Source organism: Pseudopodoces humilis, chromosome 7 (genome assembly GCF_049639895.1).
Source record: "Pseudopodoces humilis isolate 2021_Gansu_Grassland_sample_001 chromosome 7, ASM4963989v1, whole genome shotgun sequence".
Taxonomy (NCBI): Eukaryota; Metazoa; Chordata; class Aves; order Passeriformes; family Paridae; genus Pseudopodoces; species Pseudopodoces humilis.
Genome location: NC_142206.1, coordinates 32,156,748 through 32,171,234, shown reverse-complemented (window position 1 = coordinate 32,171,234; position 14,487 = coordinate 32,156,748). Strand labels below are relative to the sequence as shown.

The following is a 14,487-nucleotide window of genomic DNA, read 5'->3' as shown; positions in this document are numbered from 1 at the left end:
CTGTATATGACACAAGGCAATCATGAGATAAAAAAGGCATAATTCCAAAGAATGTAAACATAATTTATTAAAAAGTAAGCTTACAAATCCAGCGCAGTTGTCACAGAAAGTGGGCCTTAGGTAAGTGGTCTCTTGGAAGTTGTGAGCAAAGCCGAGTCCTAATTTGGAATAGATTGAGCTAGCCCTCATAAAGTAAGCAGTTATTTCATCCCTGCTAATCAGACCTTCCCTGGAAATAAATAAGGAAAGTTGTTTGTGAGACATACATTTTGTTCACTGCATAGGGAGAGTTAATCGTCTTTTTCTTCACATTTTAAAATAGCAAGAGTTTAATGTGCAAAAAACTAAAGCAATCTCAATAATCTTGCCAATTGCTTCCAAAATATACAAAAGCTTATCTATACATTTAAACTGCAGACTGACAGGATAAATGAAATACCTGTCTATGTGATGCAACCTCAAAACTACTTCATAGTAAACCTATGAATAATCACTACTGTATTTTTCCATGCTGTAATATGTTAAGAAAAAAGTCCCTGATTTTATCAAAATACGCATTTGCCAATTCTTTATTTTTAAGGGACACCTTTATCGTAGGGAAATTCTTTAGTAGTATATACTGAATATAATTTGAAATAGTCTGGTTTTCCTTCTAAATCAGCTTGGATACCACTGCTGTAAGCCCAATGAAGATGTCATTCACAACACATTTAGAAGATGCTTTTGTCAATTATGTTCTCACTTCTGTCCGTGCCTGAAGAGGATGCTTTTAACACCCTAATGATAAAATACAATTTAAACACAAAACCCCCTAAATCTCTCCCAAAACAGATGCTACAAAGTTGATAGACAAGTACTCACCAGTCCTTAGCCATTACACAAAATGAGAATGGGAAACTGGCGGCAATCTTTTCAAATTCTTCCTGGGAAATGTATCCGTCCTGATCATGGTCATAATTTTTGAAGACAGACTGTGCGAGGTAATAGCATAATAGTTTATAATGCAGATGGTCTGAATTATCACTTTAGAAAGCTTCCCATTATTATTTATGGATTTCCTCTTCCATCTTCTCCCAGTGTCTATTAAACAGTGCACCAGTCTAATTGGTTTTTTTTTTGCTTGAGACTAAAAAAGCATTCTGATTTCTTGATTTGTAGCAAAACATAGGTAAATCAACACAGGCTGGACTAAAAGCTTCACAGCACAATGACAGCTGTTTTTTACTTCTGCTTTAAGACCATTCTGTCCAGGCCCACATATACAACTGGTACTAATGCTCTCAATTACTGCTCTCAATAGTGGTTTCTGTAGCCAAATCAGTGTAGCTGCCTAGCTTATTTTATCAGCTCAGTGTTATGAGGAAATCAGTTATACACCAGAATTGTCAGGCAGACACCTGTTTCCACTTGTGGAATGAATTACTGTTTGTCACTGGCTGCAAGGCAAGGAGCACACTTAGAACAAATTTAGAAATATATTCCAAAACAGCATGTATCAAAGGATGCCTCACAATATTAGAAGTGTGTAGAAAGAAAAGCAATGAAGCAGGCAAGCAAAGACATCTCTACTTCCACCAGTTTTGGAATCAATCACCTTACTTAGTAGCTTCCCATAAAGCAGGGGACACAAAAGAAAGAGAAAAAGCAATTTCTGCTTGTAACAAAGCCACTGAGAGGCCTCCTGTCAGACTGCATCAGAAACATGATGTTGGAGGCCCTGGTAGAAATGGACTCCCTGGCTCCCTGAAAGAGTGACTGGAAGTACACAAACCATCATTCACACCTCCTGCTGACTCTTTACCCACTGAAGGAGCTTCCATCCGTGCCTCACAGCCACTGCTGCTATTTACAAGTAGGCAAAAGTATCTGATTGTGAGGTCAGAAGTCCCATCCCTGTATTTTCTCATACCTTGAGATTAAGACTACAAAGATTTAAAATAATATGAAGTACACTGGCCAACCTTACTTACATCTACCATCCTCTGAACATGTTTGCTGATGGTTTTTGGATCAGGTTTTGGGGCCACTCCTGAGGCCCAGTCTGCAACTACCGGTGGTTTGGAAGGTGTCATAGGCTGAAAAAAATTGAAAGGAACTTCATTAGTACCAAATGGAAGGATTTTCAGTATTATGCTTCTTCCATTTGTGACAGTGGACTGTGTGACACAGGACTGCAGAAATGACCTGTTGGACCCAACATCGTTCTTTTGATAATTACATGGTGCTTAAGCTCTTCCTTGAACTATTCAAAAGAGCAGTCATATCTTAAATTGTCACAGTTCACTGACAGCCCTGTAAAATCACCATCTTTTCCATATTTATAAAACAGGAACAAAACTACCACATAACACTCATGGGTTTCATCATTTGAATCATGTAAGAATTCCCCATTTGAAAAAAACCAGTATCAACTGCCAAGATTAAGACTGATGTCATGTCTGTATACAGCAACTTCATTTTTGACTTTGTGTTCATATTATAAAACCTGATATGGTGTCAACTCTGCCATATATTTATTCTATCTTAGGCTTCATCATCAACCTAACAATTTGCGCTTTAATAGATGTCACTCAGTCTACAAAACTAAAATGTTTTCAATTTAGCATATAATAAAATAAAATAATATATTGAATGCAAGAGATAAAATTTTCTTTTTAAAAAAATCCTGTTTTCAAATTAAAATCACTCATAAAAGCCCTCCTTTTGTTAAGAATCTGTAAAGGCCCTTACAGCAGCTCGGTGACTTCGTGGCTCTCGTGCATACGAAAGTTCATAAATTTCATCTTCTGTGTAGTAAAGATCGAGGGACAGCTGAAAGCAAACACATTAGTTTAATCCCATAACAGTCACTTCTGCTTTATTAATTTGCTGCTAGAGTGCATTCATATTTTTGGTGCCTAATTTAGATACACCTAGAAAAAAATTAACTTGAGCTGCACAGGTGTTCACTGTGATTTGAAATGTGTCCAATTCTGCATTCCAGACTGTTATTGCCATTATCTGGAAATCTGTTAACATGGGGTGTTGAGAGTTCAGAAGTTCCTGCATTGAAATGAAGTATTCCTTCAGATTATATGTCATATATTCCTTCACATATATGTCCTGTCATATATACCTGCATGAAATTATGACCAAAGTTCTACATATTTGTAATAGCCACTTCTATAAAACATTATTTAGAAGAAAAAAATACTTAGAATAATTTCAAACAGCAGTAGGGACAAGTAAGAAGTTCACCACTTCACATAGCTTTATTTCAGGTCCTGGACATGTGCTTAATTTCACAAAAGAGTGCTCCCAGAGAGAACAAATAACCTCAGGCACATAAGCATTTTTATCTATTAGCTTTTTCCTGAAAAAGGACTTGTAACCAGAAAGTGGAAGCAGACTATCTAGTTTTTCCAAGACAAGATAGTTGTTAAGGCCAAACAAAACTGAGAAATGAGAAAGGAAGATTTACTATTTTAATAGAAGGTAGTATTCCATCTTACTAGGAGAAATCAAAACTATTGTTTTAACAATGTCCTAGGTAGTATCAGTTTTTTAGTAGCATGACACAGGCCAGATATGACTGGGAGTGAAATATACCAACAATATCTGACTAATGCTTATGTCAGACAGTTTCTTAAGCACCAGAACAAACTTGGCTAGAAAAGCGGTGTCTTGAGGGACTGAACTTTTGTGTGATTTTGTTTTCAACACAGGGAACCTTCCTTATTGAAAGTACGGAGTGCATACTATAGTGAAGCAGAAATCAGCATTTCCTTCCCTTATAGAAATAACTGGAAGTATACAGCTGAACTGGCACCTCTACCTTGCTGCCAAATAAATCAGTATCACCAATTTTTTCTCTTCTATTCATGTACATTTCCACTTCAGGGGGAAAAAAAACCTTACAATCTTACGTGTTCATTGATTAATTATTATTAATTAATTGATCATTAATTAATTAATTAATGGCATTCTCTATTTAGCTGTTTGATAGGTATATGACATTTTTAGCTGGATGTATTTATCTTTTCTAACAAACTTACTGTAAGCAAGTGAACAAGGTCCATATTAGCCTCCAGGGGGAGTGGCATTTCCTGGAGTTGTATCAGCTCATCTATGTGGTTATACAGAGAATATAGTTTGTATACATTAATTTTTTTGTCCTCCAAGTAATCTGGCATGCCCTCATATAGGGATATCAAGTCTTTCAGGTGGACCCCGAGGATTGGGATCTTAAAGTTACTGCACTCGTTATAGGCACGTCGGTAACTATCATAATTTCTGTAAGATGAAAGCAATTCTGTCATTTCATTAAACACCTAAAAATAAAAAGAAAACCAAAAAATCAGCACTGGTTATTGTTTCTGTTTTTGTCATACAGCACAAGAACTTCCCATGCTATTGTTAAGGAATTTACTCACAATGACTCTTGGAAAATTTTAAAACTTCAAAAGGTATTCTAGATTTCCTATACCGATAAATTAGGTACTAACATGTAATTATAGATAGTTCATATATAGCCTAGTCTGTAATGCTGGTGTCCTTACCCTCCCCATTTAGTCAAATGAAAAGAAATACAATTCTCTCAAATCAGGGGGATCTATATGCAGTCAATGTATAAGCACAGTACAAGCTCTCTGACATTCATAAAAGCAGCCATCTTCACATTAAAATGTGGAATGCAATCTCTGGTTTTCAGCTCACCAGCTGGAACTGCTGGAGAGGTCCTGCAGAGAAGCCCTATGCTGTGCCATGATCCCATCATGGTGTGATCAGAAGTTATACTATGGTTCAAGGTGACATGGTTCTTTGTCTTTCTAAGAAAACTTTTTCTGTGGAAATGAATTAGAAACAGTATCTTGGGGTTTTTTATAAAGGCCAAATTAATCTTCAGCCTAGCAGTATAAGTATTTCCTTTGTTTAAAATTATACAGGTACAAAGTTGACTCATTAATACAATAAAATCACTGGACCAATGTTTTCTCCAGGAAGCTCTCAATTTGTAACATTTACAAATTGTTTGACGTAGTTAAACCTCAAAGTGTGTTTTCAAGTCACTAATTACCAGACTTTTTTATCTGCTTTCTATTAGCACCTGTATACAATTTCTTGATACAAAAAAGTTACTCAAATGATGTGCACACATGCAGTCCTTAAAATGACAAAATTTGAAAAACATGTTTCTAAAATAAGCTTTCTAACTGATTTTATAGATTCTGTAACCATTTCCTGTGGGAGGTCACACTTCAGGTCTTTATTCCAGGGATGCACTGTTCATTTAGATTGATCACAATGTCATCAAAACAGGCTCATTAGATACCTTTATGGACACTTTCAGACCTCCAAAAGAATAAAGTATCTTATTCTCTTAAGAAGTCTCTTAGGAAGCTACACGAAGGCTTCTTAAGAAGCATTGCTAAAAAATACGTCTTCCTTCCCTTTTTAATAGCTTTCATCAGTATTTCACAAGACTTAAACTGGAAATTAAAATAGATTCCTAACATTCCAGCATACTATGTGTGCATAAGGGCCAAATTTGTTCAAATCTAAATTAAATAAAACCTGCCAAATGGAAAGATCAGATAAACAAAACCAATCCTTTCACTCAAAATGCAGAGCTCTGTGCTAGCATTTTACGGACTAAAGATGTCAGTGTTACTACAGAAGACTATAGTTTGGTTCTCAAATGTTCTAGGATCCAATTCTCTGTTTTCATGTTTGAATATTATTCTCTACTACTGCACGTAAATGAAAGTGCAGCTCATCACATCTGAGATTAAAGGAGAAACATTAGAGAATCTGTACAAGTCTTGAAGAAAGGTGGGGTCGCAAGAAGTGTAGGAGTAACTGATGACGTAGAGATGAAATACTAATAAAAGCTCTTCAAAACCGAAGAAATTATTGTTCTGTCTTTCCATCTTATCCAACGAAGTAAGGTTGCTTTTAGTGTGTGCAGTGACAAAAATGTTAAGGGTTCTCTTATTTGTAAAAACTTAGAGAGGCAATACTAACCTTAATTACATCATGAGGAACACATGAGCTTGTTTCCTTGAGCCTGGAAATGGAGCTGTGACAGAGACCTCCTATCACGGCCATTAATGTGTTGAAATTCTGCAGCTGGTGGAGCTTCTGTGTTGACATTAAAAAATCAGTATAATTTAAAGGCTCAGGTTGTTCAATGTGCACACCCAAATCTTCATTTCCTCTGTTGTCATGCTCTGTAGTTTTACAAGTGTGTGCCATTTGACTTCATGTAACTCATTACTTTTGGTAATGAATTGTGATTTTACTGGATGTAACATGAACTTATTCTGTTATTAAATCAAATGTTACATTTTCAAATACAGTAAGTCTTCAAAGTTCCTCCTCAGTACCTCCCCCTCTTCCCACAGTCTAGCACAAGTAGGAAACACTGCCTATTATCTTGCTTATGACTGCAGTTGAATTAGTATGCAAAGAACAGGAATAGGACCACAGCTCTCCTTTTACCCAGAAAGGTGTTTCTGGTGGAATGCTCCTAATTACAGCCAAAGCCATGCTTTGGAAAGCTTCACAGCCACAGCTGGGAATATCACACGCTGATTCAAAAGCAAGTCTAGTTTTACAGTGAAAATAATTTCTTCAGAATGAACATGAGAAAGTCCTGGTGCCATGACACCGTAGTGTCTGACCACCTGGTAAGAGCACACAAACACACACAGGTGTGTATGAACCAGGAGAGCAGTGCCAACACTCCCAGCTCGCCCTACAGCAGTAGCATGGGAAGAGCAGAAAAAAGGGCTGTATCAGACAAAGACAAAATAAACACCATACATGCCAGATTTTAACTGACCTGTGCAACATGAATAAACTTGATGAACACTTCAGCCCGAAGCTGCGGTGTTGGTCTGCTGAGAACCATTAGCTGCACCCACTGAGAGATACCATTGCAAAGAGAAATTGATCTTTCCATTGTTGGATTCTCTTTCACACAACTATTCACAATGTAGTTCTGATAATCTGAGAACTTAAACAAAAGAAGTGTAGATGAAAATTCATGTAGTTACATATGCCTCGTGACCTGTGTGTGGACAGAGGTCTGCTTGTTAAATGAAATATGGAAGATGTATTTTACATTTAAATATCCATAAAACTGAAATCTTTCCTTTGTAAAAGCTTTGTTAAATTCAAAGCAGGGGCTCTGACTAATTGAATTAACTGAAAGTATCTTTTTGCCCTATCTCAGGAGCCTTGGCTCTTATAAACCCCAAGATGAGTAGAACTGGGGCTTTCCTCCCAGTCTCAGTGGCTTCAGAGATTCATTGAGTCCAGACTTCTATAGGGAAGGTTAAACTGAATTTAAATTGCAGTCTAATAACTCAGAAATAGTTTAAGGGAGTTCAGTGTTCAGTTTATGTATTCTGTAGCTGGGGCACACTTCTGAATTAACTACATGAATAGAAAAAGCAAGTTCACTGGGATTACTATGAAACAAAGATAAGACCATTAAGAATGAGGGCTACAGATTCCTTAATACTTTTAATACAGCTTGTGAGATTCTCTTACTTAATCAAGGAAATCTGAAATTATTCAGTAGATAACACCTGTTACACACTTCTTTTTTCAAAAGTCATTCTTACATTAAGATTAAAGAAAAGAAATAATTTGCTTTTGTTGATGCAATTTTTATCCACTCTGTTCATTTATCTATTAACAAAAATACACATGAATTTGAATCATCAGAAAATGTGACATGGGATTTTTACACCCATTCTTTACTATGACCACTAATAAAATCATACCAAAAACACTCACAGCTGTAAGAGAGATACATTTCTTTCCACAGGAATATGTGGAATAGCATTGATCTTCAAGCAAAGGTCATAAATTATCAGGCTGTTTTTTGTTTCTTACTGTACCTCTCTCACCTTCTCACAGCTTTATAATTTTTTCCATCTGTTTAATAAGAATTATTAGCACTTTAAAAGCAGATATGACAGCAGGCACCTCTAGATTTGTCCTTGTTAAATTAAAAATGGAAGAAATATTTGTAATTAGCAGAGCTGTCTCTGAGATTACATCGTACTTACATTACAATTACTCTTTGAATTTTGAACCCCAGACAGGTTTGGCTGGATCTTGGAATTTAAGCAAGTATTCTGTATGGATAGGTAATTCTTCAATATCTGACTACATAATTATGGACTTGATAGCAATTTCAGTAAAACTACAAATCAGTTTATATTTTTTTCTCAGCAGTCATCTCCTTTGGAGTTTTTTTTTTGAATGCTGAAGAAATTAATCTCTAAAACACGACTTGTAAGTCTTTAATTAATTGTGGTGCACACATTTATTAATGAGGTCAACTATAACAAGCTTGTTAGTGGCAGATACAGTAAAGAAGTTTTGGTACTTAAATATTGCAAGAGTCTGTTCTTGTGATGGCTAACTTAAGAGCCTCAACAGGAAGCCAGAATCCAGATTCTTACAAAGGACTGTGGCCACCCTGTACTTGATGACTATAGATTAAAACTTCCCAAGCACCAGCATGCCTCCAGTCATTACTCTGTGGACACCATTCCTTGCATTTTTAATTTGCTGCAAGATGGATAGTATCTCATGGAAGATGTTTCTGTATGCTGTGTATGTGATCAAATATTCCCTTCTGACTTTCAAATGCCCAAACCTTTAAATAGTTATTTCAGTGACTAGTAACACAGCTGTTCATTTTCAGTCTTTCTCCCAGTATTTGATGCCATATTAAAATAATGAAAGGATTTTTTGGCTTAGGGCATCATGAACATATTCTTCAAATATTTAATTAATATAGTTAATTATAAATTACATATTATTTTCTGACTGAAGTCTTGATAAGCTCAATTTATACAAAGACATATGCAGGTACCCTGCATATAAAATGTATTCATGTGTGTAACTGTTGGAACTCCATGACACATCTGACACTGACTAAAACCATACTTGTTACACTCATTAATTACCTTACCTCTGCACAGAGGTTTTGAAAATGGTAAGTTATATAAGCTTTGCATATTATTACTGCCTACAGGCAGCAATCTGTGCATGACTTCGGTTCTACAGCTTTTTGAGTTTAACACAAATCACAGTCACGTACTGTCAGCTTAAAATAAAGTACATTAAAACATGACTGAAATCTTCCACCATCTAGTGAGAGCCCCTTTTCTTGCATAGGTTCAGCTTCATATTGTAGTGTTACAAAAAATCCCACCAAAAACATCTAAGTAACAGCAACAGCAGAAAAAAAACACTGAAAAAACCACTTTGCTTTCAGTCTTATTATCACACAGACTCTGCAAGCCTCCTAGATGTTGGGGAGATCTCTAACATTCACTTTTCCATGTGTAAACGGTATCAGGTTTGAAAAGAGGCAATGTTGTAGCATACAATGATGCAAGTGAAGCCAAGGTGCATAGGGAAGTTTGCTGAGAAAACAAATTAAATGAAAGAAAAAATTAATTAGATAAATCCCTGAGAATTGTTTGTGGATATGAAAGCTTGTATAATAAAATATGCTTATCCCCCCTTACATTAAAAATGGCATTTTCTAAAGTGCTTTCTTATCTCTAGTCTTTATTTTATTATGCACAATCAAAAAAGGTGAGCAGAGTCCAGTGGCCATCTTCAGTGCAGCCCAGTAAACACTTCACAGCCTTGCTGCACTGCTCACTACAACCACAGAAGGTTAGCATTCTAGGAGAATATTCCAAGCTTCTTCCTTCATCCCACTCCAGCCCAATTACTGATTTGAGTCAAAGGACCATGACATCCCTTGTTCTAACAAAACTAGCTTCTTTGGAAGATGATCTTGGATTTGGAAGAAGGTTTACTCCTCTTCCTTCCAACTGATCTTGCCCCAACTCTTCCACAGCTGAGGTTCATTCTCTCACTCTCATATGGTTGTAGCAGAAGGGTATTGACTCAGAATCTACGTTCCACTTAGATTCTCTTAGATTCTCTGCCATATTTTCTATGTCTTTCTCATATTTGCTTAATAGAAATAAATAAATAAATAAAAATAACTTACTGATATTCTCCTGAAAGACTTAAACTCGAGATAGGTAAGATGGTCTGACAGCTCCTCTGGCTCAAGATGATCAAAAAGAAGTGAGACTTTCCGTTTCTTACTGGTGTTGGCCTTGACACGCTGTGTCAGCTTCCTAGACCAATCCCTAGAATTTCTTTTAAAACACAATTACTCCAAGTTATTTACTGAAGAGCACAATTTTCCTCTTTCCCTAAGTCAGAGGTAACATTGTTCTCATGCCTTACTGCAGTAAAAAGTGAACTATTGAATTTCTAAACAGCAAACTCCTTTCATGCATTAGAGACTATATGACAAAATATTATTGTTAGTCATTACTGTATTGCTGTAGCATCTTCAGTACAACACTACTGTCTTACTCCCAGCACGAGAGTCTATATAATTTCTGCAACCAGTTCTACATTTTCAGAATAGCTGTCTGTAACTTTTTCTTCACTGACCACATCCAGCACTCCTCCATTTAATAATTCTTAGACTTCCTTGAGAAATCTCTGAGTATGAACTGTCCCCCCCTTTGCTACTGACCCATAAAGTAATAAAATTTATTTCAGTTTGAAAAGCTAAATATCCTCTTTCATAACCAGACACAAAATGTATCAAATTCCTCTCTGCTTTAGCCTGTGCATTTCCTAAGCAAAAACTGACACTTGTTTTGTCAGTCGCACTGTTCCAAAGAACTATCCCACTCTCATGTAACAGTGAAAGATGTCTTCCCAAGAAAGAACTATGTGATGTACAGCTATAGGATTTATTCTTGTCATGACAAGTATTTTATAACCAAAATCATCTAAACAATATCAAGAGTCTGACAATGTAATAAACTATATTCTCACTTACCTTGTTGCTAAAATATAAACACACTTTTTTTACTTCATCTGTAACCCAATCAAATTGTATTCTCCTTTTTCATTGATTTCAAGTGATCTTGCAAAACCATTAGGCATCTACAAATTTTCTAAGTTCCCTGAACAGGGTAAAAACCTAGCTGTCATAGAGAATCAACACAAAGTCTACGCTGCAGATAAATTCAACCTAAGCCATTCCTGAAAGGCATCCTGTTCCTCTATATAATGTGTATTTCATCTGCAAAGAAGTACAAATTCTTCTAGGGATAGCTAACATACGTCTTATGAGAGACATGATATTCCAGTAAAGGAAATTGAGAGCAGAAGTTTGTTTTCTTAATATATTGAGACTTTGACACTCACATTTGAGATGTGTCAATTAGACGACAATGTAACTCCTCACCATTAGCTCGAACCACCTCTTGAAATTCCTCCATAGCTGTGGATAGTTTAGAGTCCATTTTGAACATAATCCAGAATTCTGTAATCCAATACCTACCAAAATTAAAGCACATACAAAAAAAAAAAAAAAAAAAGGTTTTGATCAAGTTAGGCTGAAATTTAGTATGACCCTGTATGGCTTGGAACGTTGCTTTGGTCAGTTCAGGTCAGCTGTTCCAGCCTCGAGCTCACGCCCATCCCACACTCCGGCAGGGGCAGAGTATGAAGCAGAAGGCATCGATACTGTGCAATCACTGCTCAGCAACAGGTAAAATAATGCTGACTTTTACTCACAGATTCAACACACAGCATTAGAGAGGCTGCTGTGAAGAAAGTGAACTCCATCCCAGACAGACACAGTACCCAACACTGTACATGTGAAAACCTGTGCTTGCTGGAAAAATGGAAATGCACATTCTTATGGATGCACGAGTTTGCCTGGAAGCAAAAATGTTACCAGATCTCACACAATACTAAAGCATTCTGACATAACCAGTAATAATCTGCTCTGAGATAATAAAATCATCACAATTTAAAACAAATTCTACTTTCCTGTTCCTAATAATTTTCCCCTTTGTGTGAAAAAGAGGCATAATCAATCTATTAGAGCTGAATATTTTCCCTCTCTTCTGTTTTCTCTAAACTGAGATACCAAACTTTATTACACTTAACAGGTAAAAATAAAAGTGTTCCAGGACTATTTCAAGTGATGAAGTAGAATTACTAAGATGAATTACCTACCAAATGCAATTGAGCTTTGCTTAGTATAAAAATATCTCCAATATCCCACTTAATTATTAATAGACCTATATAACATTAGACGCACTTCTATCATTTCCTGAAACACTGTCAGTTTTCACAGATGTTTAAGATACAGATTCATATAGACTCAGTTGAAAATTGATGACATGATATGACAACTCATGCACTGACTTTAACAGATCTTCTAAAAGCCAGTTGGACCTTTTTGTCTAAAGCTGTTAAAGTGAACATTGAAAAGCTGAAGCAGAATACCTGTTTCTCATTTTAAGGTCAACTTCAGATATGCAAAAATATATTTATATTTCTCACATGGATGACTGCAGACTAACAACTAACAGCTGCCAACCAAGGATATACTTACCTCACAAAATAGCATATCTTCACACACAGCATGGAAGAGTTATTTTCTAAAGCATTAAGATAGGTAGAAAACTGTTAAGGAAAACCTCATTTCATTCACATATGACATAAAGTGTAACATGCTTGATACTTCCCAACCTGTAAGCAGTTAAGAACCATCCTGCTGATGGCAAATATTATATCAGATTAGGGTTTTACCTAAGTGTATACAAAGTATATCCCAAGGTTGTTACTGAAGTTTATTGCAGCTATGAATACTGTGAGTAATATCGATGAAGTTGGCAGAGTACTGAGAAGTGTTAACCAGTGAAGGCATTGTTTCCTACATTTTTCTTTGCAACATGCCTCATAATCTCTCATAAAACTTGTGCTTTAATGACACGTCATTAAAATTTGAAATATTCATACCAAATTTATCAATCTATGTATTTATGAAGCAATCCTTTTCAGCTAATTCATTGGAGATAAAAAAAAATAAATTAAAAAGCTATTTTCTTTTAAACATAACCAGTTGTAGACAATGGTAGGGCAAAATGTAACATGCCTCTCCATAGTAACCTCACCTTTCTAGGTACACAACAGTTTTCATTTGACTTGCTCTGGCAACTGAAAGAAACAACAATATTTTTAGTCTATTAGCTCTTTAAAACATGTTTTGATATTGTAGCCAATGTCTGTTGAAGTCATGGAAAATCCATTTTCAAAATGTATTATGCATGTTTTGATTCTTCTGGTGGAGATAACACACATATTTTCAGGGTCTGAAAAACATAATTTAATGACAAATACCTTGTGGATCCTCTCACAATCTGATTGCAATTAACTGCAGCCTAAATCTACCACATCTGAGGGCACAGGCCATCTGCCCTTTAAGTGTGTTTACATTAGCCTGACTATAGAACTGCTGAAGTCTGAGTAAGTTCCCAAATACTTTTAAGGGCTCCTCTCTGAATATCTGAAATTAGATGACGTACAAAGAACTTGTAACCACCTAAAATCACTCACATAATTTAGGGGGTGGGAAATCGTGCAGCTGGAACACTTGCAAAGTTTTGCAAAATCCAGGGTCCCAGACTACCTGATCCATTCAAAACTGCCTTTAACTTTCAATATCTTTACAGGGAGCTATACACAGAGTTAAAAACCAAGCTTGCAAAATATGCTAGTCTAATAAAAGCTTGAATTGCTTTTCTGGTTGTAGAAAATGTTCCATCTCAGAAAAAAGACGCAAGCACTGACTTTGTTTCATGTTCCAAGTGCCCATGAGCCTAAGTGGAATGCAGCACCACACCACGCTAAGCTGTAGCTGAGCACTGACCCAACTGATCCAATTGATCCAACACCTGGGATTAGAGAAAGTGCAGGATGTTCCTGCTACAGACAGAGAGTCAATGTTTCATTAAAGCTCTGCTGTCAAGGATGCTGCTTGTAAATGCCTGAAAGATACAGAGTTTGAGGAAAGAAAGGATTTTTCAATTGAATTGTATCAAAATTGGATGGAGATTCTTAGCATGACAGGTCTCTGTCCTGCACTGTGCTCATCTAATTAGAAGTAAACATTTTGTAAAGCTAAGAAGACAGGTAACATATTCCACAATTAAAAATTCCAAAGAAAGGCCAGTATTGTGAATATGATCTAGTAGCTACATTGTGAAAAACCTAATGAGCCAGAAACGCACATATATGAGTCCAGGCTGTCAACTCAAAATGGGAACAAATAGAAAGGAAAATCTTATGATTTATTTCAGCAATTTTGAGCGTGTGTGAGACAAATAATTTTTGTTGAAAATCTTCATATCCCAATTATACAGTTTTGTTCTTTGCTCTTTGACTTGATAGTGGACAGAGAGAGAAACAGATCTGAAACTTAGGCCCAGGTTCACAGTACCTAACTGAGGTGCCTGCATCCATCCAACACCTGCTAGATATTCCCTCCACAGCCAACAGAGGGTGATTTATCCTACTTAAAACCTGGCTCGGAGTTTCATCTTTTCCTCTGTGCATAACAAGCTAAACCAGACAAACACC

The 14,487-nt window shown here is 36.2% G+C and overlaps 1 protein-coding gene across 2 annotated transcripts in view; it reads right to left on the bottom strand.

Annotated features, from left to right (window-relative positions):
- RASGRP1 (RAS guanyl releasing protein 1) overlaps window positions 1–14,487 on the bottom strand; it is a 38,108-nt gene that overhangs the window by 7,430 nt on the left and 16,191 nt on the right. For both annotated transcript variants that reach the window (XM_014249993.2, XM_088058016.1), the window contains exons 4-13: window positions 12,461–12,523; window positions 11,260–11,391; window positions 10,034–10,187; window positions 6,824–6,997; window positions 6,004–6,120; window positions 4,035–4,310; window positions 2,731–2,811; window positions 1,971–2,075; window positions 862–971; window positions 85–229 (exon numbers count right to left, since the gene is read on the bottom strand). In XM_014249993.2, coding sequence (XP_014105468.1) covers window positions 85–229; window positions 862–971; window positions 1,971–2,075; window positions 2,731–2,811; window positions 4,035–4,310; window positions 6,004–6,120; window positions 6,824–6,997; window positions 10,034–10,187; window positions 11,260–11,391; window positions 12,461–12,523 — 1,357 coding nt within the window. The remainder of the gene's footprint in view (window positions 1–84; window positions 230–861; window positions 972–1,970; window positions 2,076–2,730; window positions 2,812–4,034; window positions 4,311–6,003; window positions 6,121–6,823; window positions 6,998–10,033; window positions 10,188–11,259; window positions 11,392–12,460; window positions 12,524–14,487) is intronic.